General features: G+C 34.5%; 2 protein-coding genes and 1 non-coding gene across 4 annotated transcripts; 2 read left to right on the forward strand and 1 right to left on the reverse strand.

Moving 5' to 3' along the window:
- The first annotated feature begins 403 nt into the window (after window positions 1–403).
- Window positions 404–12,721, forward strand: LOC121215524 (DExH-box ATP-dependent RNA helicase DExH11). Of its 2 annotated transcripts, none has more exons than XM_041090256.1 (23): window positions 404–765; window positions 923–1,180; window positions 1,370–1,630; window positions 1,726–1,794; window positions 2,027–2,102; window positions 2,968–3,119; window positions 3,244–3,351; window positions 4,015–4,116; window positions 4,307–4,507; window positions 4,649–4,759; window positions 5,133–5,200; window positions 5,408–5,789; window positions 6,572–6,727; window positions 6,808–6,918; window positions 7,132–7,185; window positions 7,527–7,784; window positions 8,545–8,654; window positions 9,271–9,424; window positions 10,096–10,558; window positions 11,054–11,268; window positions 11,383–11,621; window positions 12,075–12,201; window positions 12,287–12,721. In XM_041090256.1, exons 1-23 carry the CDS (start codon window positions 631–633, stop codon window positions 12,497–12,499), a joined length of 4,023 nt encoding a protein of 1,340 aa, XP_040946190.1. In that variant the 5' UTR covers window positions 404–630; the 3' UTR covers window positions 12,500–12,721. The 2 variants fall into 2 exon arrangements, with proteins under 2 accessions (XP_040946190.1, XP_040946189.1); XM_041090255.1 differs by having other exon boundaries at window positions 405–765; window positions 2,953–3,119.
- A 351-nt stretch (window positions 12,722–13,072) lies between these two features.
- On the reverse strand, window positions 13,073–14,872 carry LOC107950213 (uncharacterized). The gene is made up of 4 exons (XM_016885029.2): window positions 14,350–14,872; window positions 13,657–13,749; window positions 13,407–13,544; window positions 13,073–13,306 (listed from the first exon to the last, which is right to left on the reverse strand). The coding sequence occupies exons 1-4, from the start codon at window positions 14,572–14,574 to the stop codon at window positions 13,265–13,267; spliced, it is 498 nt and encodes a 165-aa protein (XP_016740518.2). The 5' UTR covers window positions 14,575–14,872; the 3' UTR covers window positions 13,073–13,264.
- Window positions 14,238–14,309, forward strand: TRNAG-UCC (transfer RNA glycine (anticodon UCC)). The gene has a single exon. It is a non-coding gene; the product is annotated as a tRNA-Gly (tRNA).
- Window positions 14,873–27,256: the final 12,384 nt, after the last annotated feature.

Below are 27,256 nucleotides of genomic sequence, written 5' to 3' on the forward strand. Positions count from 1 at the left end.
AATATTAAATAAACTAAAACTTAAACTAACTCAAACTTGAAAATTTGCACGAATTTAAAATAATTTGAATATAAACTTTTCAAACATGAAGTTATTAGAATTCAAAATCATTTGAATAAGTAATCCAAAATTACCAAGAATTGTAACCTAAAATATCTTTAATATAAAATAAATTAGTAATTCGAACTTGAATTAACCAAAAGTTGAACTAACCCAAACTTAAAACAGTATGAATTTTAAATAATTTGAACCCAAAATTATTCAAATACGAAATTAGTAACAACTAATCCAAATAAACTGAATAAGTAATAATTAATTGAAAAATCCAAACCCTAAATTCAAATAGCACAAAATCCAAAACAACTTCAAAGTTATCTGATTCATGAGATAACCAAAACTGAAATATTAATTTCACACCTAATAAGTTTTGAATTCATAGCAGCCAAACAAGGCCACAAGGTCCCAAACTCTGCTCAATGCACGCACACACACAAGCAAGCCTGCACTCAGAAAATTATGCTTTCCCTTGTCTGACTTTACTCAAAACCCGCGAAAAAGCTTTCGAATCAAAATCACACATTAAACCGCCCTACAAAACGTTCAATTCCCGGAACATCTCACCAACGGCAAATGAAACCGATCCAAGCAGCAAACGGGTTCAGTTTCCGAGTCGGATTCTCCGGCTACAGCGGCCACCTCAGAGTCGAGCCTCTCTACACCGAGGAGCGTGATAACCCTATCAAATCCCTCCCCGACTTTGTTCTTGTAAGTTCCTTCTTTTCACTTATATCATATTCAAACAGCTAACTATTGTTTGAATTTTACATTCCTTTAATTTTTGTCGAAGTTCAGAGTTGCTTTGCTGGTGTCTAGGGTTTCGTAGTAACTTCTTTAAATATATATATATATATTTGTGTTTCAGCCACCTGCGTTTCCGACGGAAACACCTGAATCGATTGAGGAGCACATAAAGGAGAAATATCTTTTGCCAAGATTAGACGAGGATGCTTTCTCTCCTGAAAAAGCTGGAAAGCAATGGGATTTTGACTGGTTTGCCAGGGCAAAAATACCATTGGAGCCATCAATGCCAAGAGCTATAATGGTTCCAGTTTGGGAATTACCTTTTAGACGGTGTAAGGAGGGATCAACTGAAGGAAAGTGGGAGCCTAATTCAATGCAGGTAGGATTTGCATTTGCTACTATTATATTTTGTATGCATTCCCTTGAGAAAGTAAAACCAAAAAAAGGGCTTATTCTACACTTCAGTTTTTGTCCCCTTTTTTATGGTTTTGAGACATTGACCAGTGGTATAGGATTATTTATTTATTTATTTCATTAATAAGTAGAGCTGGAATCTTATATTGTTTAGGTGGACGTATCAGACATAATAATTGGAGGTGAAACTCGTGGCTCTTTTCCACGAGCGTCTAATGGTGCAGCCAATGATATTGTGAGAGGAAGCATTAATAACCGCCCTTTTCGTCCAGGAGGCTTGGAGGATCAATCTTTAGAGAGGATATTTCCTGATGGTGCATCTAATGGTGAGTGGGTTCGTGAGGTGCTAAATGGTGGTCCTGCTCAGACAATTCCTCCAGGCTTTAAGCAAGGGTTAAAACTTGGTGATCTTATGGTGATCTTCTAATTAAACCATTGAACTTGAATTTATTTTCTTTTTAGATCATAACTTTTTCCTGTTCCTAATTCTTTTGCATCTCCAATTCGAAGTCACATCCTTGCTCATGGAATGTTTACAAGGACCAAAGTGCACCTGATGACACATCAGTTGGAAATTTGGTTAGTCTTCTGCATTGCTGTATTCTAATCCCCTTGAAACTACTACCAGTCGATTTGTTATTGGACTTTGTTTTGCATGTATAGTGTCTGGACTGAATGAATTTCAACCTGGTGTATCTCATGAAAATAATACAAGTATCATATATATGGTGTGAGTTTCCGAAAAACATTTATGAAAATCGTTACATGTCTTATGTATAATCCGTGCCTTGCATCTTCATGGTGTTTGCAGAGTGAGTTGTCTGTACAATTTGATGACTTGTTCAAGAAAGCTTGGGAAGAGGATGTTGCAGAACTTGACAAAGATGGTATGCATCACTCAAACTATCTTCTCTTCATTTGTGCAGATATTTGTAAAGTTGTGGTCTCATGGGCAAAAAAGTATGAAAGTACTTGAAGAGCTTTTTCTTGCTTTTGTTGGGCTAATGAAAAACAAACTGTATCTAACTATCTATGCATGATTGAGATTTAGTTGCCATTAGAGAAGCGTTCATGCATTATTCTTCTTTTATTTTTTCTGGGCTGCGGGTGGCAAAGTTAGCAGATGATAGTAATAGGTCTTTTCATGTTCTTGGAAACTGACTTGTGGTGCATCAGGGTTGTTCTAGATCTGGAGGTTGCCTACTTGCTAAAAAAGTTCTAACCCTTTTTGCAATTGTGGATTGTATATTCACTCGAATTCATTTGGGCAAATGTTTGAAAAAAAACCCTATATTGTTATCATGAGAGGAATTTTGCATATGTAATCAAGATATTTTTATTTTATTTTATTTGGAATGACATTAAGTTGCTTGTGGTTGTCACAATCCTTTGGATCCTTTTAACAGTTGGGTACTCTATTTGAATCTACCTTGGAAAAAAAAGTGCTGGTCCATGTCTACCTTGCTAAAGAGTGACCTTTCTCAATATATATGACCCTGCCCCTTTAGAAGACAAGTTGTCAATTGAACATCTTGCTTTTTTCCATTTTGGTTTGCTAGTTTACCCATGTAAGAAATGCTGTGAACTTTTAACCTATGAATGAAAATTTCACTTCCATTTTACTCATGTTCAAACATGATTTGCAAGCTAGAGTCCAAGAATATTTGTTTGATTGATATATTTTGTTCCCTCTTATTTGTTCATGTAATCCATTGGTTTTGTTGCTAACTTGTATAGAAGGGCATTCAACAGAATCAGATTCTGTTAAGTCAGAAGCTGAAGCAAACCAAGTTGATGTTCTCAACACTCTTGATACTGGATCATCTGCTTTGGATGAGATTTTGTCAGTTGAAGCTGAAAAAGTAGATAATGGCAGGGATGAGGGTGGTCAGCAACAAAAGGAGGTAAAGTAGTTGAGAAAGCAGTTTCCAACATCTTGTCACATATGGAGCACTCCCTTCCTGTGCAACCTTTATTATTTTTATTACCTTTTGGCAATGATTTGTTACTTAAACCATTCATTTACAGGCTTGGGCTGTTAGTGGAGGTAGTGAGTGGATTGCTGATCAGTTTTATGAACTAGTTCCTGACATGGCAATTGAGTTTCCTTTTGAGTTGGATACATTCCAGAAGGAGGTACGTACCTTGAAATTGATTTATCATTTGATTGAAATAGAATTTTTATGGTTAGGGTCGAAAATGATGTTTCCATACTTCTGAAAATAATTGATCCTTTAACTTCTAATAAAAATGGATTCTTTTACATGATTCATATTCTACTAAGAATCTGTTCTTTAGTGGATCCTGTCTGGTCAAGTGATCCAAAGTACATCTAAATGTCAATGCCATCCTTTTGGTTTTTTTATTGCTCAAGCTTGTACGCTGCCAAAGTGTAATATCTCTGTTGCACTTTTCTCCTCATTTACGAAGCATTGAGCAGTGCCCTTTTGCAGTTTTACCTGACTGGATTAATTTTTGTTTTTTTCCATTTTTGAGGGCTTGATGTATTCTGTTTATTTGACATTTTGATTTGAATTATCTGTTGAACTGAATAGAAATAGGTTTTCACAAGTGCTTCAAAGAAATCCTTCTTTCTTTGGAGTTTGTTTCTATTAGCACATGTGGATAATATAATTGCCTTAAGGTCATCCACTTATAAAACCTTTGTATGGGTTGCTTCTCTCTCTTTTCCCCCCCAGCTTATGATTTGCAGTCTGTTTTGCCTACAAGGACATCTCTTTATCTTCTATAACAAACTACTCACATTAATATTTTGATTTTTTTTGGTGATGATTACAGGCTATTTATTATCTGGAAAAGGGGGAATCTGTTTTTGTGGCGGCACATACATCTGCTGGAAAGACAGTTGTAGCGGAATATGCATTTGCTTTGGCATCAAAAGTACGTTAATTATTTTGGTTTTTGCTTGTGAATCTATAGACGTTTTGATTTTTTGATAGCCGGAGATGTGACAAATTGCTCACATTGATTAAGAACCTCAGGCCATATCTTTTTTATTTTCAAGTTTCTGAAGTGCTATGCCGAATTTGGTTTAGTTTCAAGATTTTTGATAAGTTTTCATGTCATGCAGCATTGCACTAGAGCTGTGTATACTGCTCCAATTAAAACAATCAGCAACCAGAAGTATAGAGATTTCTGTGGGAAGTTTGATGTTGGCCTTCTCACAGGTGATGTTAGTTTGAGACCAGAGGCTTCTTGTCTCATCATGACAACTGAAATATTAAGGTCAATGCTTTATCGAGGTGCAGATATTATTCGCGATATTGAATGGGTAAAGGGGTTGCTTTTTGTAGCATTACTTTACATAGTAGTTTCATTACTTTTTCTGCTGAACGCTCTTGTTAGTTACTTTCTCTAATTTGTGAACATGATATTTAAGATGTTTCTTTCTGTTGTGACTATATAAATGTAGGTTATATTTGATGAGGTGCACTATGTGAATGATGTTGAAAGAGGAGTGGTTTGGGAAGAAGTCATAATCATGCTTCCAAGGCATATTAATATCATCCTTCTTTCAGCCACGGTACTTTCTCCTCTAGCATTAGAGTTCGCTATAAGCTTAGTGCTTGTATGTATTACAAACTTGGAACTTTTACACCTTTCTTTTGGGATCCTCTATCTTGAATAGTGGAGAGAGAATTACGGTGACTGGGTGAAGCACCCTGTACTGTTTGCCTGATGAAACCTGATACTATTGGTGATGATCATCGGCAATAGATTATAATCTTGATGATTTCCCTCTTGTGGCTTTAAAAAATTAACAATTAAAACGATCATTCTTGACGTTTACCATTCGGTTCTTTAATATATTTTGTTTCCTTAATAAAAAATTCCATTCTTTGTTTATCTTTATACCTCAATTCGACATCCTGATGTCAGTGTAAAATAATATATAGGTGCCTAATACAATTGAGTTTGCTGATTGGATTGGTCGCACAAAGCAAAAGAAAATTCGTGTCACTGGGTAAGTAGTAAATCTCTGTTCATGGCTGAAGCTAGATGTATCACTAGTTTTTTTCCGTTCCAAACTATTGGTATTCACTTATTTCCTTTGCTCCTGCCTTCTTTGGTTTCTTTTTTGCTGAAAACTTTAGATACTGCCGAAAAGATCTATGCTATCCGTAAGGGTTAACTTCTGACACTAGCTTCCTGTTGGATATTCCATTTTCAGAACAACAAAAAGACCAGTCCCACTGGAGCATTGCCTGTTTTATTCCGGAGAACTTTACAAAATATGTGAGGGAGAAACTTTTATACCTCTGGGACTAAAGGCTGCTAAAGATGCTTACAAGAAAAAGAATTCCAGTGCAACTAGTGGTGGGACTGGTTCATATAGTGGATCGTCTACAGTTCAGGATGGGGCTAGAGGTCAGAAACGTGAACCTTTTAACCGAGGGAAACAAAATAAGCATTCTGGTCCCCAAAATTTTGGGAATTATACTGGAACTGGTTGGGGGAATCAAAGTAATGGAGGTGGCCAGAATAGTTGGGGCTCTAGGAGAACAACTTGGTTGATGCTTATTGACAAGCTTTCAAAGAAGTCACTATTACCTGTAAGTTTCATTGTACTATCATTTTGCATATGGTCTTTAAGCGTGCAGCATGTTTGGTTTAGTTTGTATTTTAAAAAGATGATAATGACTTCTTAGTTCGTTTCTTTGTTTCTCCTGTCTTAAACAAGAAATGGAATGCAAAACACAACAATTTAAAAGAGACTAACAACTCACAAAAAAACTTCTAGAAGCAACAAAGAGGCAAAGAGTGCTGTCAGATATATATCTGCAGTATTGTTCATTTCTGATATGTAAACGCTTTTTTTAATGGGATTGTATTTCAGTTCTAATAACTGCCAGAAAACTTGCAATGTTCACTGCAATCGACCTTCTTCTAGAAGCAATAAAGAGGCAAAGAATAGGAAGAAAGTGCTGTCAGATATATCTCAGCAGTATTGTTGATTACTAATATATATTTCTTGAAATGAGAGTGTGTATTTAGTTCTAATAACTGCCACAAAAATTGCAATGTTCACTGCAATCAAGCATCCAGTTTGATCCATTGTATCATTGATTTCTTGATCTCAGTGACTGTTTTAAGTGGACATCACTTTCTGGTGATCACGTCTGAGAAACAATAAGTCTGGGGTGTTCATGCTACTTTTATGTTCATCCTTAATCAATGCACTTTTGCATTGCCAATTTTACCAGGACTGTTTGAATTTATTCCCTAGATGCCTTCATTAGTTATCAAAAAATGTTTACAGAACCACGCAACGTTTCTTCCTCCCCACATTTTTACCCCTTCTTTCTTAACAGTTTTACTATTGCCAATTATGTAGGCGGTTATATTTGGTTTCTCAAAGAATCAATGTGATAAATCTGCTGACAGCATCTCAGGAACTGACCTCACTAGTAGTTCTGAGAAAAGTGAGATTCGAGTATTTTGTGATAAAGCTTTTTCACGGCTGAAGGGATCTGATCGTAACTTGCCTCAGGTTTCATATTCTACATATTCAATTTTTACTTTTGTATAAATCCTTTTTATTTCAGAAGTTCTAATTTGATTGAGATGTAGGTTGTCAGAGTTCAGAGCCTTCTTTGCAGGGGAATTGGCGTACATCATGCAGGTTTGCTTCCAATTGTTAAGGAAGTTGTTGAGATGCTCTTCTGTCGAGGTGTGATTAAGGTAAAAGCATTCAAGTGCTGTACTGGTTTGATGCAGTGTAAGATCTACATTTTATTGCTTGGCTTTCAAAATGATGCTGCATTTTGTGTTTGTAGGAAACTATTTTGGAGCCTATCTTGGTTTGATGTTATTAGGAGTTTGTTTTAGCGTGTATTTTGCTTTCTTTTGGATAGTTTAGATGGGCAAATTTGTAATTGCTTGTTATTTTTGTAGGTTTTGTTTTCAACAGAGACATTTGCAATGGGGGTTAATGCTCCAGCCAGAACGGTGAGTGATATTTGATGTTGTCCTATTGGTGCCAAATAGGATTGCAGTTACATATCGCATAGCCTGGACTGCCATCTTGGGTTGCTTAATTAGATGGACTCACGACTGAGTTTGTCTATTCCAACTTTTGAATGGAATATGAGCCTACAAATTGTTATTTTGCACAAGATGTCCTCTCTTTTTGTGCTTGTATTTTATTATTGCCAAATGCTAATATGTGCTTTTACACAAATTAGCACATTTTATTATAGAAGCATAAGTCTTCTTTAACCTATGCATGTTGGAATACTTCTAGATGCTTTCTTTAATGTGATTTTGACTTGGATTAAGATTTTTTGAAGGTTGTATTTGATACATTAAGGAAGTTTGATGGCAAGGAATTTAGACCGGTGCTTCCTGGGGAATACACTCAAATGGCAGGTCGTGCTGGCAGAAGAGGACTTGATAAAATTGGTACAGTTATTGTGATGTGTCGTGATGAAATCCCTGGAGAGCGTGATTTGGAACAAGTTATAACTGGAACTCCAACTAAGCTTGAATCTCAATTCCGATTGACATACATCATGATCCTGCATCTCCTTCGTGTCGAAGAACTGAAGGTACTTCATAGTTTTGGAGTGAACAGGAGCTATTTATCCACTGCATGACTGTTTCAGTTTTTGCTGGGCATGGATGATTGACTTTTTTTAATATAGGATATTGCACATCTTCGATTTTTTTCATTCATGCTCCATGATCTCTAGTATATTATGGTTTAGTTTTAGCAGCTTTCCTTGATTTTCATTTTTCTTTTCTTCTGCCAGGTTGATATTTGATTTGATATAAACCCCTTTTGGGTTCTGTTTAGACCTTGTGCAAGTGGGGGGGGGGGTTTCTCCTTTTTTTGGAGTGGTGTGTTTATTAACGACAGTAATGAGGATGCTTATCAGTAACTTGTATTTTTTTTTTAAATATTGAAAAAGGAACTTATATTACTAATGAACGAAAGAAAAGTATCTCTTTTTGCGTTAGAAAACTAGACAGTAACATGCTTTTTTATGTCCTAGTGAAATAGTTTGTCACTCTTTAAGGCTAGATGTGAGGTTCTTTTAATACTAATCCTAGAATATTGTTGACAGTAACATGCTTGGCCTCAATTTTTAGGCGTGTTGGGTCCAAAGGATCTAATTTAACGTTGCAAAGGATCTAATTTAACGTTGCATAGTAAAAAAGTTGGTGCTCTCTTTATCTGCAGGCATGTACTGATCTTTAGGGATTTTATCATTTTTCCCGGATAAAATATAATTATACTATACAAAGTTTAGCTATCTGTTTGTTTACTTGCATTGATTGGAAAATATAAGTGGACTTTGATTCCAGGTAGAGGACATGTTGAAACGAAGTTTTGCTGAATTTCATTCTCAGAAGAAACTTCCAGAGCAACAGCAACTACTATTGCGGAAGCTTGCACAGCCAAAGAAAACTATAGAGTAAGTGTTTGCATGGTAAAAACTTGATTGCCGACATGTCTGTGAGGTTTGAATGTTTTCCTCCTGCAAAATATGCTTTTGTTACTTGTGTTAGTGCACATTTTGGTAGTTCAGCTGTTTTATAAACTGATACTAATCTAGCTGTACTGTTTCTGTTCTGTGATTTGACCAGTTCTATATTTGGGGATTATACTGCATTGGTCATAAATCCTGTGTTGCATGTTTACTTCATTTCAGCTGACAAAATAAAATAAAAGGCTTAAACCACTTTTCTTACTGCTGAAATAGCATAGAAAGACAAACAGTTTTGATTCATAAAGTGGATAAAGTTTTGATTCTTGCTGTAATTTCAATGGCATTCTATGAAAAGGAATCCAAGTCATTTAAATTTTGATTTCTGATGTAAGTAGCATTATCATAATGCACTAATTTGAAATCATTTTTGAAGTTTAATAATTGGTGTATGGCTTTCAGCATTATCTCTTTGTCTATAGCTCTTTTCATGGTTGATATTTATCCTCATTTTTATTTGTTGCAATTTGCATGTATAATTAAGGTTCAGCTCTTTTGAAGTTTGGTATTTATCCTCACTTTAAAAGTCTCCATTTGCTTGTAGATGTATTAAAGGTGAACCAGCAATTGAAGAGTACTATGAGATGCGTGCTGAAGCTAAGGCACACAGTGAACAGATATCAAAAGCTGTCATGCAGACTTCTGCAGCACAAAAATTTCTTACCCCAGGGAGAGTGGTTGTGGTCAAATCTCAGTCAGTGAGTTCTTTCAATTTAGTTCTTTGCATGTTTGAGTCAAGTCATAGTTAGGTGCTCCACTGTTTGTTATGCTCTTGTAACCTCTGTCAAGAACATATATTTAGAGAAAGATGCTTTACTTCTGACTGAAGGAAGCTTGTCTCTGTCAGTATTAAAGCATTGATTTTGGGGCCAAGTTTCATTGTTCATGCAGCTGAAAGTTGGTACACTAAGAATTTCTCATGTATCTTTCCCCTCCCCAACAAACCAAGAGAAATTTTGTCTTGTGCACTTATTGTCTTGATGATTATCATCCTACTTGGAGCTTATATTGTTTGGAATTTTTTTCCTATAAGATGCATAATTTTTGCAACCTTTGAAGCAGAGAATGAACTAATCATACAATAAAAGCTGGTTGATTTTCAGCATGGTCGTTTATGCTTCTTCTACATTAACTTACATGAAGTGAAAGTGAAATTAAAATCCAGTCATTTTGATGTTGTGGAATGTTCTTTCCACCTGTATAGTTTACTGCCGCTACAGCATTCTATGCCATATTTAGGTTTGGTTTTGCTGTTATCTCTTGTTTGAGGGTCTTATTTGTCTTACTCACATTGAACCATCTAAGGTGTAGCCTTTTTCATTTCATTGTTTAGTCATGGATACTAAATTTATGCACTTAAAATTGACAGGCGCAGGACCATTTACTAGGAGTTGTCCTGAAATCATCTTCTGCCAATAACAAACAATATATTGTGCTACTTCTTAAACCTGATGTGCCATCAATGACTCAAAGTCCCTCAGACAGAAGTAACTTGCAAGACAAGAAAGGTGCCGACTTCGATCAAGGTTATGTGCTGCCACCAAAATCCAAGCGTGGTCTTGAAGAAGATTACCGCATATCTGCTGGTCCACGTAAAGGGTCAGGTATCATCAACATAACACTGCCACACCATGGTGCTGCTGCAGGAGTGACTTTTGAGGTCAGAGAAGCTGAAAATACAGAATTCTTATGTATATGCACTAGCAAGATAAAATTGGACCTACCTGGACTTCTTGAATTTGTTAGCAATGCAGCTTTCTCCCACACAGTTCAGCAGCTCTTGAAATTGAAGTCTAATGGAAACAAATATCCTCCTGCCTTAGATCCAAAAGGTATGGATGTTATTTTATCCTTCGGAATGTTGATATTTGGGGGGAATTTAGCTGCATTTCTTCCTTTTGATAGTTTCTTAGAGTTGCAAATGAAGCTAGGACGTTCAGCAACTTGCATGCTCTGCTTTATCTATGAGATATTTTATTGTACATGTTCTCAGAAACTTAGGAATACCAACAAGCACTTTTGCAGCTTTGTTGACTTAGGACAATGATAGTGTTTCAGCAGATCTGAGGTGAAAACAATCAAAACACGTGGCCTCTTGCTAGTTGCTCTCTGTTTCTCATAGGTTATTCTCCCTACCTAGTGGACACAATGATTTCCAGCATTTAGGATAATGATTCTCGTTGAGGGTTTCTTTTAAGCCTCGTCTACTAACTCCGTTTTGCTTTTCTTTCACTAAGTATGCTCCTTTTGATGTTGTGATCTGTGGTCATGGTTTAGGATTTTCTGTTAATCAAAAGAGACCTTTCTAATAGTAATTCTTTTCTCAGATCTAAAATTGAAAGACATGGATCTCGTTACAGCATACGACAAATGGACCCATCTACTGCAGAAAATGTCACAGAACAAATGCCATGAATGTATAAAGTTGGAGGAGCATATTAAGTTAGCCAAAGAAATTAAGAAGTATAAAGAGGAAGTTAATGCTCTTCAATTTGAACTATCTAACGAAGCACTCCTACAGATGCCAGAATTTCAGGGCCGGGTATGCCCTTGCAATGTGCATATATCTTAGGCCATTCTTCTGCTATGAATAAGATGGATTTTCTGATGTGGATATTTATTTAGAATCTTTTATAACGCTTAAAGCTTCTTGCAGATTGATATTCTGAAAGAAATTGGTTATATAGATGAAGACCTTGTGGTTCAAATAAAAGGTCGTGTTGCCTGTGAGATGAATTCAGGGGAGGAATTGATATGCACAGAATGTTTATTTGAGAATCAACTCGATGACCTTGAACCCGAAGAGGCAGTGGCTTTAATGTCTGCCTTCGTGTTTCAGCAAAAGAACACTTCCGAACCTTCTCTTACTTCCAAACTCTCTCAGGCCAAACAAAGGTTATCTTCATCTCCATTTTCTCTTTATGCATGTGAAGTCTTGCATGAAGTTTATTTTGCAGAGATTATTTTGCTAAATATTCTCATTGCAATTCTGATGTAATAAATGTGCCAGTTTTATGCTTGAAATTTCTTTTACAATATTGGTTTGCTTAATATCCCAAACACTTACGTAAATACATAAGAGCTAAGTTGTGCTTCAGCTGGTGTCCTTGCAAGAAATTATAGATAGCACTTCTGAGTCATTATTGACACTTAGATTGAATCAAGGGTTCTGTTGACTGAACCACAGCTGGAGTGGCAAAGGACTTGTGTTTAAATATTGGGTCAATCCCTGGATAACCCCTACCCCTTATTTTAAAAAAGAGAAAAAAAAGAAGAGAAAAGCTTCCATCTGTTCATTCCTTGCCATGATATGGGTGAGAATTTAACCTTGATAATTTTTTCCTCCAGGTTGTATGACACAGCTATAAGACTTGGTGACCTTCAAGCAGAGTTCAAATTACCAATAACGCCCGAGGAGTATGCACAAGAAAATCTCAAGTTCGGTCTCGTTGAAGTGGTTTACGAATGGGCAAAGGTTTCATAACTTAAGCATGCTGATTAGACCTTGATCTGGGTTTTAGTTTGTCATCCTAATATATAATTATATATCCTCGTTGCAGGGAACCCCGTTTGCAGATATTTGTGAGCTCACGGATGTTCCTGAAGGCCTTATAGTGCGAACAATTGTCAGGCTGGATGAGACCTGTCGTGAATTCAAAACTGCCGCAGCTATAATGGGTAATTCATCGCTTTACAAGAAAATGGAATCTGCTTCCAATGCCATAAAACGTGATATCGTTTTTGCGGCTAGTTTGTACATTACTGGAGTGTGATATGTATATTGTTCTGTGATTAATGATTCACATAGTTAAGTTGATAGATCCTTAATCAAAACGATTTTTAACCATTTTACCTTAGTTCTAGAAGCCTACATATTGAGATTTATTTCCCCTTCAGATCAGGATACCATTGACCTAGTTCGCACGACCAACTTTGATCTGTACATTTGATGTCCTTAAAATCATCATAAATTTTTCCTTGATCTGTTTCAGAAAGGATTAGTCTTTGATATACTGGCCATTTTTAACTCCAATAGCCGGGTTATAAAACTGCCACGTCTCATTTCTTTATTATTATTATTATATATTTATTTGTATTTTAAACTAAAAGTGTGCGTGTAGTCTAAAATTTGTATCGATAATGTATGAAATAAATTTTTATGGGTAAAATATAACCAAAGAGTGAAGAGTGTCTACCATCCACTTTCGAATGCTTGAATGCTGAATTCGAATTTCAAACGCAATGCGTTAGAAATTTAGATCGATTTTACCAATTTATTACGTATTGAAAAAGTAAAATGATTAAATTATTTCACTTTTTAATGGTATAAGGATTAAACAAGTTACTTTACCTAAAAAACACATTCTTTTATATTTATTTTCAACAACATACTGTAAGCAATACTTGATCAACATCATCTAGTTAAGATAACATAACCGTGAATACCGGTTCTTAAATTATTTTCGACCTCGTAATCTAGAAACACATTACAGGAGATAAAAGAAAGACAATTGAGAAACACTGCTGGTTCATCAAATTCATTGATCACTCCTGTTGGGCTTGTCTGAAGCAACATAAGCCTGGAAAATCAAAGGGATAGAGTAAACGTAGTTAAGAGCCAGTCATTTTCATTAGATGCTAACTAATGAGATGAATCAAAGCTCTGTTGGTAATTTTTACCGCATCCAAAGCAGCTGGAATCCAGTCGTTAGTTGCTGGATTTCCCTTACAAGAGGCATGGCAGCTGGTGTCTGAATCTGGTTCCAAATTAAAGTTTCTGCCATTGTCGTTCTCTACCTTTATGAAACCTGTTCCTGTCTGAAAACCGAGACCCATCATAATTAGTCTTTTTTCCCCCATTTTTTTTGGCTTTTGATCATAACTGGAAGAGAATAAAAAGGGGAAAACTTATGAAAGGTTGTCATTGTACCGTGTGGTGGTGTTTGTCGACGCAATTGAGATCCTTATAATATTCAGTCTCCACAAATTCTTCTCTCACTTCACTTCCATTGTAAACTATTTTCTGGTTTCAAAATTTGAAGACAAAAAAGAAAATCAGGGAAGAAAATTTGTAGAAGTAAATCTGCACCCAACAAATGAGATAGATAAATAACAGCACAGTAGAGCATTTGATTAAGAGTTAAATTATATTTTGTCCCCTCTATTTAGAATATTGACAAATTGATCCTTATATATTAGATTAAAAAGTAAATAGATCATTCTATTAAAAATTCATTTATTTTTGCTATTTAAAATAGATCTTTACATGTACACATGATATGTTACGTGTCATTGTCCTATTATTCTGACAACCACGTTGTTTTTAATAATATAAATGGATGAAATTTTGAATAAAAATAACTAATTTATTCTTTGATCTAATATATGTAGATCAATTAACTTATTTTTAAGTAAAATAACTCTTAGTGCTGAACTTAATTGAGGCTGCTAGGCAATACAAGCATTAGTGTTTATAAGAGAAAATTAACATCTAAAGCCTTATGTCAACAAGCGTTTGTAGTCCAACGGTTAGGATAATTGCCTTCCAAGCAATAGACCCGGGTTCGACTCCCGGCAAACGCAGTTTAAAATTGTTTTGGGTTTAAGAAGGAAAAAAACAGACCTGGGGATCATTCTCTAGACGTTGAAACTCGAGGTATTCAGGGATACCGGAATCAGCGGCGGCAAGAGCGTCGACGTAGTTGGAAGAATAGTCGCTTCGTTGAGGCTTAGTGTGACGTTTAGGTGCTGTGTGATCAAAGTAATCCCTGGTCTGCTCCTCCAATTTGGCCTCTTCTTCCACTGACAAATGTATATCACTCCTATTAGGCCTCCTACAGCACTCCATTTTGCTTCTCTTCCTTTACTCTTCTGAAGACCTATAAGGTCGGCTTTTATTGGCGAATGGAAAGAAAGATATTTTAATTATTGCTTGATATTTTCCCCTTTTCTAGCTTTCATGTTGGCACCCAATTTTTGACCCATAAAATATCTTCACAACCATACCTTATCCACTTGCCACCTATCAATCTTGTATTTTTCAAACCTAAATGTGTACCACTTTTTTGTTTCCAGAAAAAAAAATTAAAAAAGTCTACAGTTTGGACCCATAAGTTACTGAATATCGTGTAATTGCTTTTTCACGCTCATCTTGCATCTAATTATTCAATTTTATTTATTTCAATATCTCAAATATAATTTAATGGTTGAAAATATTAACTTTACATTAATCATTCATTCAAATATTTTTAATGTAAATCATACCACTAAGCTTTTATTTCCAATTAATTGAAATTCATTTTAAACATTATGTTAAATAAATTTAAAACTCAAAAATATAAAAAAAAACACACTAAATGATTTCGTTATTCAATAATCATAATATAATCTAAAAATATAAATTTTATTTTCTTTATCTTTTATAGTCATATATACACCTTAATAACAATCTGACTAATGTGACTCGAATCTAAACTACACTTGAGGTGATGAATTATTTAACCATCAAACCAATATACAAGTTCTTTTTACATATTTTTTATAACCATATTTTAACATCAAAATAATTACACAACTATAATTACTGAAATAAAAATGTAGCTAAGAGTTGCGAACTATATTTTGAGGTTACAACATTATAAGTAAATATTCAGTAATTGTTTTCGAGGTTAATGCAACTGTAATTATTGAAATGAATGAAAAGAGATCCATAATTACGAACAAAAAAGGATTTACTTCATAACAATAAATAAAAATGTTGATGTGTCGCATAAATGATAATATCATCACTTACCAAAAAAAAATTCACTAACTAATGTTTCCTAAAATGTATGAAAATCTTACCTTAGATGATATATATGATATGATGCTGAAAAAAATATGGTAGGATGTAAATATTACATATTATAATTTACATAAATCATTTTTTTAAGTAAACTCATATATTCAAAAATCGGCAAACAAAAAATCACCCATGAGAAAGTCGTTTGCTTTTTATTTTCTTGTTTTTGCCTAGTGGTGGTGTTAGCCTCTGGACTAGTTACCACCCGCCTTTTTCTGCTGCCCATCAACCTTTTTTTTCTTTCTTCTTCTCATTCATTCCGTGTGTCTTCTCTCTTTTCAGTTTACAGATCTATTTTGTGGGTATCTTTGTTGTCTTCACAAGTTGTAAAGGATAGATGACAGTGCCTATCATCGTTCAAACACCACTAACCACCGACAATTTCTTTTAGAAAGCTCCTCGTTGACTTCTTAATCTGTTTATGTTTTAAGAGTATTTTAGAATAATAAACGATTACACAAGTCGGTTTGGACTTATGTTGTCTTAAGATTTATATGTTTCTGTTTGTTTTTCCATTGTTTAATAAATATTCACTTTTAGAAGTTTTTGTCTACTATTGTAGTACGCTTTTTAGTCTTGCTTTTGCGAGTGATTTTAGGGTTGGTTTTGTCACCATCCTCTCTAGTTTGGTAGATGATCGGTTCTTTTGCCGATTTATGTCCGCCGCTTTGGACCATCCGAGGGTGATTTCCTTGTTGTATTAAGTATAACAGCCTGTTTTCATTGAAATCGGAACAGTGGTTTCGGGACCACAAATCTGTGCTCGAAAGAAAATTTATTTTAATAATATTTTATGGTCTGCATTATGATAGAAATATCGTATGAAAATTTTTTTAAGAAAATTTTTACCGATTACATGATTAATTGATAAAATGACCAAATTGCATGAAATGCAAAAGTTGAGTTCTAGTAGCTATAAGTATCAAATAGCTATGGAATTCAAAGTTTGAGGTCCTTATATGACAAATAGACTATTAAGAGAAGTTAGTAGATAAGGATGATGATTCATCCATGGAAATTTAATTAAAGAAAAGGATGAAATTGGAAAGAAAAGATATTAAAAGATGATAAATGATTAAATTGAGAAAATATCATCTTTTTCATCATCTTTCCCAAATTCATTCCATGGAAACCCTAGCTAAGAGAAAATAAGCTTAAGCAAGCTTTCTTGGTTTAATTAGGTAAGTATTCAAGTCCCATTTTTAGTAATTTTTATATTTCCGAGATTGTAATAACTTAATTTAGCTATCTCAGGAATTAATTTGTAAAGATATCAAATTATTAAATTTTTTCCATGGATGAATATAGTTGAATTATGAAGTTTTATGGTAGAAAATGAAAGGTTGTTGATAGATAAACAACTTTTGTTAAAGGATTTTTGATGAAAACATGATTTAGGGACTAAATTGAAAAGATATAAAATTCATGAAAAATTATGATTTTCGTGAAATACATGGACTATTATTGTTATATGTAAAATTTAGCTAGGCTTAGAATAAGGATTAAATTGCATGAATTTCATTTTCCGAGCCTAGGGACGAAATTATCATTAATTAAAAGTATAGGGGCAAAATGGAAATTTTGCCTAAGATGTGAATTAGATTGAATTGGATATGAATTGCGTTAAATTGATGTTAAATTTACTCGCATAGATCCGGATGGACCAAATATGGAGCTAGATCGAGGTAAAGAAAAAGTAACAAATTAGTAGTGTACAAGTTCACGAACATTGTCAAGGTAAGTTCGTGTAACTAAATTTGTATATTTATATACTTGAATTGAATGCTATGTATGAGAATTATGTAATTGTCATGTATATGAATTGGTCACGTGTCTGATAACAATCGATAAGTATTAAATCTTGTATGAATAAATGAGATTTGAAGGATACAGGGTTCTATTCCCGAATTGGTATTGGTCTTGCATATGTTGCAGACATACCGTAGTTCGAAAGAGCGTCCCAATATAAGCCCTCTCAAGCTTTCCGTTATATGGTTCTTGCGAGCTTCCCGTTAATAGCTTTTGGGAGCATCCCGATTGGTTGTGATTCTGCATGTGTTGTAGACACACCACAGCTCTTATGAGCGTCCCAATATATGGCTCTTCGTGAGCTTCCCGATTAAAGGCTCTTTGTGAGCTTCCCGTTAAAGGCTCTCCGGAGCTTCCCGATATGACTCACTTGAACTTCCCAATAAGGTTATCTTGAGCTTCCCGTTAATGGCTCTTCGAAGCTTCTCGTTATTGGCTCGCACGAGTTTTCTGAACATGGCTCTTATAAGCTTCTCGTATAAATCCCGGATATGTTTCCCGTTACATGCTCACATGAGCATTCTGTTATAAGACTTGAGAGAGTGCTTCCCGTTTAAGTGCTTTTATGGACACTCCTGATTATGAATTGACGGATTTACAGTATTGTACACTTTATGTGTATTACCCACGTATCCATCGAGATTTCAAATGATTCAATGGGTGAAATTCTGACATGAGAACAAATTGATTCAAAATGAATCATTATCCGTATATACAAGAATTACATGGAACTTGATATTTGATGAGCTCATCCTTATTATTGATATTTACATGAAATAAGTTACTAACATGTTTGGTGAGGTTATGTGTGTTAGGATAATTGCCACATTTCTTTGGATGCATTTTGTATGCTTACTTTAAGTATAAATGTATGGTAAGTTAAATTTCGTTATACGAACTTACTAAGCACTAAGTGCTTACTCAGTTTTATTTACTCTGCTTTATAGTGCTCGGAGGCTTGTAAAGATTGGAAGCTGGTCGGAGCTACATCACACTATCCCTCGAAATTTTCGGTATATATATAGTAATTTAAATTTTGGTTATAATGGCATATATAGGTTACCTTAGCCAATGTTGGCATATAAATATTTTGGTTGTAACTAGCCATTGCTAAGGCTTGTGTTTGGTATATTTTGAGATGAATACATATGGCCAAAACGTGTTTGTGGTATGAGTTGAAATAGTTAAATAATGGTAATTACATAGATGAATGGATTCGAATAGCATATTTAATAAAATATGCATATATGTGAATTTGGTCAATTAGGTAAGTTTGAATACATGTACATATGTGAGGACATGTTATGAATAAGATTTGGTTTTGATTGGTTTAAATGTCTTGAATTGGTTGATGAATGTGTTTAAATGTTTATGTAGGTGAAAAATAAATTTGAGTGAGGATTAAGGTTTGGGAATGGCCTTATTCTATCCACATGGGCAGAGACACGGTCGTGTGTCTCAGTCGTGTGTGACACACGACCTAGCACATGGACGTGTGTTTTGGTCGTGTGTCCCTTGTATCTTAAAATTTCAAAACAGAATACTCAGAATTGATCACACGGCCTGACACACGGCGTGTGACTTGGCCATGTGACCCCTGCATTTAAATAAAGTGCAAGACAGAGAGTTACTCTGCCTAAGGACACGACCGTGTACCCTACTTCAAATACCACACAGCCTAAGACACGGGCGTGTCACTTGGCCGTGTGAACCACACGGCCTGACCACACGGGCGTGTGTCCCCTACACCTAAGAAAATTTTTAAAGTTTCGGGAAAAATTCTCTGAGTACCCGATTTAGTCTCGACTTGTTTCTAAGACATATTTTGGGCCTTGAGGGCTAGTATAAGGGACAAAATGATTTATGTATTATTGATTTTTGATATAATTGTAAAATGTTACGAAATGTCTAAATATTGATCTGATTATTTTGGTAATGCTCTATAACCCTATTTTGGAGTCGGATATGGGTTAGGGGTGTTATATTTGTTGGTATAAGAGCTACGGTTTAGCCGATTCTCAAACTAACGTAGCATGTATGAGTCTAGCTATACATGCCATTATATAACCTATGATAGTGTGATATCTCTTGACCATTTTAAATATGTTTTTATATAGTAATGTCATCCTACCGAGCTGAATCCGAGGAAGTTGAGAGCAATGCTCAAGCTTCAGTACAAAGAGCAGCCTCGAGTAGTAGAAGGCTCATATCTGGAGGATGAGGAGGAGAAGCTAAAGAAGTCTTCTTCCAAATGATGAATGAATGGTTTATAGAATTTGAGAGAATAAATCCGGCTGTACAACAACCTCCACCCCCTCCTATTTCTCAACTGGTTCCTGACATGCCACAAGGTACAGAACTGGTAGGCCTCATGTTGATAAAATCTGTAAATATGGGGCAGAAGAATTTAAAGCTACAGCTGAAGATGATCCTGAAAGAGCTGAGTTCTGGTTAAAAAATACTATTAGGTTTCTTGATGAATTGTCATGTACACCGGCTGAATGTCTGAAATGTGATGTATCTCTGTTAAAAGACTTGGCTTACACTGGAATACCTTAATTTCTGCTGTGCCAAAATAACAGGTTATATAAGAATTTTTCCAAGCAGAATTTAAAAAGAAATATATCAGTCAGAGATTTCTTGATCAGAAACGAAAAGAATTTCTAGAGCTTAAGCAGGGGCACATGATGATATTCGAATATAAAAGAGAGTTTGTCCGACTGAGTAAGTATGCTCGAGAATGTATTACGACTGAAATCGCCATGTGTAAGCAGTTTGAAGAGGGTCTGAATGAAAGATATAAACCTGCTAGTTGGGATTCTTGAATTAAAAGAATTTGTAGTTTTTGTTGACCAACCTCATAAAGCTGAAGAGCTAAGTAAAGAGAAAATACAGGTTGAGATGAAGGCCAGAACTTCAAGTAAAAGATTTATCGAGAAGTCATATCAGTTAGCCTCAAAGAAGTCAAAAAAAGATCATGATCATTCTGTTACCTCTGTGGGATATTCTGAGAGAGATAAAAGTATTCGACGTCCCAACTCGAGATCTCAGGACACATTTATAGCGAGTGCAGACAGTGTTAAAAATACTAAACCTAGGTGTAAACACTATAATAAATTTTATTTTGGTGAGTGCCACATGAGAAGCGGAGCATGTTTTAGATGTGGTTCTTTTAACCACTATCTTAGAGACTACCCTAAAAAGCCTAAGAATGATACAGTACAGACTTCAAAGCTTAATAACTTTGCTACAAAAGGTAGACCATCTCGAAATCCTAGCAATGTGAGTAGTAGTTGGGGTATGACAAAAGATTCAACCGTTAAATCTGAAGCACGAGCACCGACAAGGACATATGCTATTCGTGCACGTGAGGATGCCTCTGCACCTAATGTGATTACTGGTAATTTTTCTCTTCTTGATACTGATATAATTGCATTAATTGATCCTAGTTCAACATATTCATATATTTGCACGAATTTAGTGAATCATAATAATTTACCTGTCGAGTCCACTGAATTCGTGGTTAAAGTCTTGAACCCCCTAGGCCAGTATGTAATAGTGGATAAAATCTGTAAGAATTGTCCATTAACGATATGGGGTTATTGTTTCCCAGCTGATTTGATGTTATTGTCATTTGATGAGTTTGATGTGATTCTGGGTATGGATTGGTTAACTCAGCATGATGCTGTAGTAAATTGTAAACAAAAGCATATTATGTTGAAATGTCAGAATGGTGAAATACTCTGTATTGAATATAATAAAGTAGATGGGTTGTCTAATGTGATATCAGCCATGTCAGTATTGAAGTATGTCAGAAAAAGGTATGATACCTATCTTGTTTATGTGGGACACTAAAGTATCTAAATCCAAGATTAAATCAGTGCTAGTAGTCTGTGAGTATCCTGATGTGTTTCCAGAAGAATTACCTAGATTACCGCCTGTCAAAGAGGTTGAATTCTCTATAGATCTTATTCCGGGACAACACCGGTATCTATAGCACCACACAAAATGTCCTCTATAGAATTAAAAGAGTTAAAAACACAGTTGCAAGAACTGACTGATAGAGGTTTTGCTCGACCTAGTTCATCACCTTGGGGTGTACCGGTTTTATTTGTAAAGAAGAAGGACAGACTATTGAGATTGTGTATTGATTACCAGCAGCTCAACAAAGTCACCATTAAGAATAAGCATCCACTGCCTAGTATTGATGATCTGTTTGACCAGCTGAAAGGTGCTACAGTGTTTTCAAAGATAAATCACTGTTCTGGCTATTATCAGTTACGAGTGAAAGACTCGGATGTACCGAAAACGGCCTTCAGAACTAGGTTCAAACATTATGAATTTCTTGTAATGCCATTTGGTTTTGAAAAATGCACCTGCGATATTTATAAACTTGATGAATAGAATTTTTAGACCGTATCTGGATAGATTTGTGGTGGTGTTTATTGATGATATTTTAGTATATTCCCGAGATTAAAATGAACATACTGATCATTTGAGAATTGTACTGCAAACTTTTCGAGAGAAACAATTGTATGCTAATTTCAATAAATGTGAATACTGGTTTCAGGAAGTTGGTTTCCTTGGACATATAGTATTGACTGAAGGCAACAGGGTGGATCCGAATAAAATTTCAGTAATTATTAATTGGATGCCACCGAAAAATGTGTCTGAAGTCAAAATTTTTCTGGGATTAGCTGGTTATTATCAGAGATTTCTAAAATGATTTTCTATGATAGCTTCACCGATGACACGGTTATTACTGAAAGATGTGAAGTTTGAATGGTCTGACAAATGCCAGCAAAGCTTTGATCGGTTGAAAGCCCTGTTAACTGAAACACTAGTTTTAGTTCAGCCTGAATCGGGTAAGAAATTTGTGATTTACAGTGATGCATCATTGAATGGCTTTGGCTGTGTTTTAATGCAATAAGGTAAAATAATAACCTATGCTTCTAGATAGCTTAAACTACATGAAATGAATTACCCGATACATGATTTGGAATCCGCAACTATTATGTTTGCTTTGAAAATTTGGCGACACTATTTGTTTGGTGAAAAATGTCACATATTCACCAATCATAAAAAGCTTAAATTATTTGATATCGCAAAAAGATTTGAATCTGAGATAGCGCATGTTGCTTGAATTGTTGAAAGATTATGATCTAGTTATTGATTATCATCTTGGAAAGACAAATGTGGTTGCATATGCTTTGAGTAGAAAGTCTCTGTTTGCCTTACGAGCAATGAATACCCGATTGTCATTGTCTGAAGATGGCTCAATCATAGCTGAATTAAAAGCTAAACCGACATTTCTATAGCAGATTTGTGAAGTTAAAAAAGTGATAACGAGTTACAAGCTAAACGAGTACAATGTGAATCGGCTTTTGAATCATAATTTCAAATTGGATCTGATGATTGTCTGTTGTTGTAACAACCCGATTTTAGCTAAATCGGAACAGTAGTTCCGGAACCACAAATCTGAAATTATAAAATTATTGTAATATTATTTAAAGTGTTTACAGCATGTGAATTAACATGTGTGAAAGTTTCGTGAAATAATTTTATCGATTGGTTGTTTAATTCGATAAAAGGACTTAATCGCGTAAAATACAAAAGTTGCATACTATTTGTTTAAAGTGCTTTATTGCTATGATTAATTAAATTAAAAGTCCTTATGATGATATTAGACCATTGGTAGTGTTAATGGACATTAATGGACATGCATTATAAATTTCTATGTTTATTCATTAAGGGTAAATTAGTAAATGAAATATTAATATGTAATAAATACAACAAAACATAAAAAAATCATGCATGTTCATCTTGTTGGCCGAAACTCAAAGAGAAAGAAGCCATTTTTTTTGAAGCTTTAAGTTCGGCACTTGGGAGCTTGATTTAGGTATGTTATTTGCATTATTTTTGATAATTTTTATGTTTTTGAGATCGTTGCTTTGTATTCTAGCTAGTCCATGCCTTAATTTTTGGATTTGTTGATGAATTTGTGAGTTTCCATTGATGATAGCTTGATGTTTTTGTTTTTTTATGATGAAAAATAAATATTTGTTGATAGATTATCATATTTTATTAAATGGTTTTTTTGATAAGAATGCTTATTAAGGATTAAATTATGAAATTTGTAAATTGAGGGGTCAAAATTTGAAATAAATGGAATTAATGGGCTGCTAGGGGCCTAGGGAAAATTCGACCTAACATGAGCACAATAAAATTTTGTGTATTTTGAGTTGTTTTGAAATAGGGACTAAATTAAGAAAATGTGAAATATTAGGGGATAAAGTGCAAAATGCCCATTTATGTGTTTTTGGATGAAATTAAATGAATATGTGATTAAATAAGTTAAATTTGAATTGATTTAGATCAAGAAAGAAAGAACTTAGAGTTAGATCGGGGAAAGTTGAAAGTTGTCGAATAGTCATTCTGATTCGTTCATTTCTGTATTAAGGTAAGTTTGTAGGTAATTAAATGCTCTTAAATTCAAATGTATTGATATATATTTTCGAATTGATCTGAGCATAGGATGACCTGTTTCGAGTTTGAATTGATTGAATTACGACGTCCGAAAGCCCCGTATTAACCATAGGAATAGTATAGGATACGTATGTCATGACATTAGGACTTCCGAGGTATGATTTTGTGTAAGACCATGTCTGGGACATTGGCATCGTATTTGATTCATGTAAGACCCTGTCTGGGACAAAGGCATCGATATGTGATAACATGTAAGACCATATCTGGGATATGGCATTGTATGTGATATATGTGTTTCTGAGCATCCTTAACGATTCCGAATGGTTCAACGGGCAATGTCAAAACGAGTCCAAATGTGAATTTGAGCTAAATGACTCAGGTACATATAAAGTTTATATATTCATGAAATATCAAGGTAAGTGTAATATTTAATGTGGTAATATGTAATTATATAAGTAAGATAATATTATATGTGTATGAAATTGATTAAATTTGGCCTATTTGAATTGAACTATTAATGTTCTTGTGATAAATTAATTGCTTATGACTTACTAAGCTTTCAAAGCTTACTTTGTGTGTCTATTCATTGTTTTATAGATTTTGAAAGCTAGCTCGAGTTCAGGGATCGTCCAGGAACATCGTCACACTATCGAATGCTATTTCGGTACTTTAAAAGTTTGTACTTTTGACATATGGCATGTATAGGCTAGTTTTGATACGGTTCATTTTGATCTGTATATATATGTAACCATGCGAAAATGGCTTGATAATGATGCTAATGTTTGTGTATATTCGGTCATGGTATATATATATGGTGTTTTGGTTATATGTTTTGGTTGAGTAACGATTTAGTTGATGGATGTGTTTTTACTATAATATATAAGTTCCCATAAGCTAAGTTATGTATAAGTGTCTGTTTGCATATTGGTTGTTTAGGTACGGATGGTGATGGCAAAAGGTGACTATGTTTTATAGAAGTTTGGTCAGTCATTTGAGCAAGTATAATGTGTTTGGTTAATAATGTTATTTATTTATGAAATGGTACCTAGTTGAGAATTTGTTTTGATATTGGTATGACCTATAAAGGTTAAATTGGATGACCGATTAATTGATTAATTGATTGGTTGAATATATGAAAATTAGACATGCTATTTATCATGCAAATTATGTGTACATTAATTTGTTATTTGTATACAAAAATGTTTAATGCGGTTGTGAAATGTGCCTAAGTTGGTTATGGTTACAACTGTATTTGGTTATTTAGTGATGCTTGTTTATGTTTTATATATATATATATATGTATGCCTATCAAGTCGTATGGGATAGCCTTAAAAGTAATTTTGACTATGCGGTAATGTTAACTAATGTTTTATAGGTGAATGAATATTAGGCCGTGTATTATATTTTGTTTTGATAAATATGCACATGTGCAAAAGCTTTTAAAATTGAGGTGTTTGACATTTAGCCAATGAGATAGATGTATACAATTGAGTGTAGTGTTATATATATATGCTCGATATATGAAAACGCAATGTAATAAGTTTATTTATAATTTCGATTATTCGAATGACTTGATTGTTGATCATATGATTCGGCTACTGGATTTATAAAGCATATGTAATATGCTATGATGTATGTTAGTTGGCTCGAAATTTGAATAATTGAATGGTTATGACTCGGTTAAATTTTAGAGCATGAATTGTAATAAAGAACTGTGTTAGACTGTGTTGTGCTCGTTAATGCCTCGCAACCCTTTCCGGAGGTGGATACGGGTTAGGGGTGTTACAGTTGTATAGAGGCAGAGTATGTGTACCGAGGAATTTAGAGCTTGTACAGAAGATTTTACACGAAGCTCATAATGGTACTATGTCAATTCATCCGAGGAGTAACAAAATGTATAATGATTTGAAGAAGATGTACTGGTGGCCTGGAATGAAGTGTGACATTTTTGAATTCGAATCTAAATATTTGATATGTCAGCAAGTTAAAGCTGAATATCAGGTACCTTTGGGTTTGCTACAGCCAGTGACGATACCGGAGTAGAATTGGGAGAAGTATCTACCTTTAGTCGAATTCGCATATAATAATAGTTATCAGTCAAGTATTAAGATGACACCGTATGAAGCTTTGTATGGTCGTAAATGTAGAACTCTATTGTATTGGACTGAGCTTAGTGAGAAAGAGATACATGGAGTCGATCTGATTTGTGAAATTGAAGAGAAAGTGAAAGTAATTTGCGATAGTTTGAAAGGAGCTTCTGATCGTCAGAATCCTACGCGGATTTAAAACGAAAAGACAGAATTTCAAGTGGGTGACAAGGTATTCTTGAAAATTTTGCCTTGGAAGAAAATTCTTCGGTTTGGCCGTAAAAGGAAACTGAGTCCACGATTTATCGGGCCATATGAAATCACTGAAAAAATTAGACCCGTTGAGTATCGATTGGCACTACCACCAGAACTTGATCAGATTCACAATGTCTTTCACGTGTCTTTGTTACAAAGATATCGGTCACATCCTTCACATGTTATCTCCCTAACAGAGGTTGAGATCCAGCCTGACATGACCTACAGTGAGGAACCGATTAGAATTCTAACACGAGAGACGAAAGAGTTAATAAATAAAAAGGTAGCTTTAGTAAAAGTCCTCTGGCAACGACACGGAATAGAAGAAGCTACTTAGAAAACGGAAGAAACTATAAGAAAGAAATATCCAAACCTCTTTACTGGTAAGATTTTCGAGGACGAAAATTCTTTAAGGAGGGAGAGTTGTAACAGACCGTTTTCAGTGAAATCGGAATAGTGGTTTCGAGACCACAAATCTAAGCTTCGAAAGAAAATTTCTTTTAATAATATTTCATGGTTTGCATTATGATAAAAATGTCATATGAAAATTTCGTTAAGAAAATTTTTACTGATTACATGATTAATTGATAAAAGGACCAAATTACATGAAATGCAATAGTTGAGTTCTAGTAGCTATAAGTATCAAATAGCTATGGAATTCAAAGTTTGAGGTCCTTATATGGGAAATAAACCATTAAGAGAAGTTAGTAGATAAGGATGATGATTCCTCCATGGAAATTTAATTAAAGAAAAGGATGAAATTGGAAAGAAAAGATATTAAAAGATGATAAATGATTAAATTGACAAAATATCATCTTTTTCATCATCTTTCCCTAATTCATTCCATGAAAACCCTAGCTAAGAGAAAATAAGCTCAAGCAAGCATTCTTGGTTTAATTAGGTAAGTAATCAAGTCCCCTTTTTAGTAATTTTTATATTTTCGAGATTATAATAACTTAATTTAACTATCTCGGGAATTAATTTGTAAAGATATCAAAGTACTAAAGTTTTTCCATGGATGAATATAGTTGAATATGAAGTTTTATAGTAGA

Source organism: Gossypium hirsutum, chromosome D03, assembly GCF_007990345.1.
Source record: "Gossypium hirsutum isolate 1008001.06 chromosome D03, Gossypium_hirsutum_v2.1, whole genome shotgun sequence".
Lineage (NCBI taxonomy): Eukaryota > Viridiplantae > Streptophyta > Magnoliopsida > Malvales > Malvaceae > Gossypium > Gossypium hirsutum.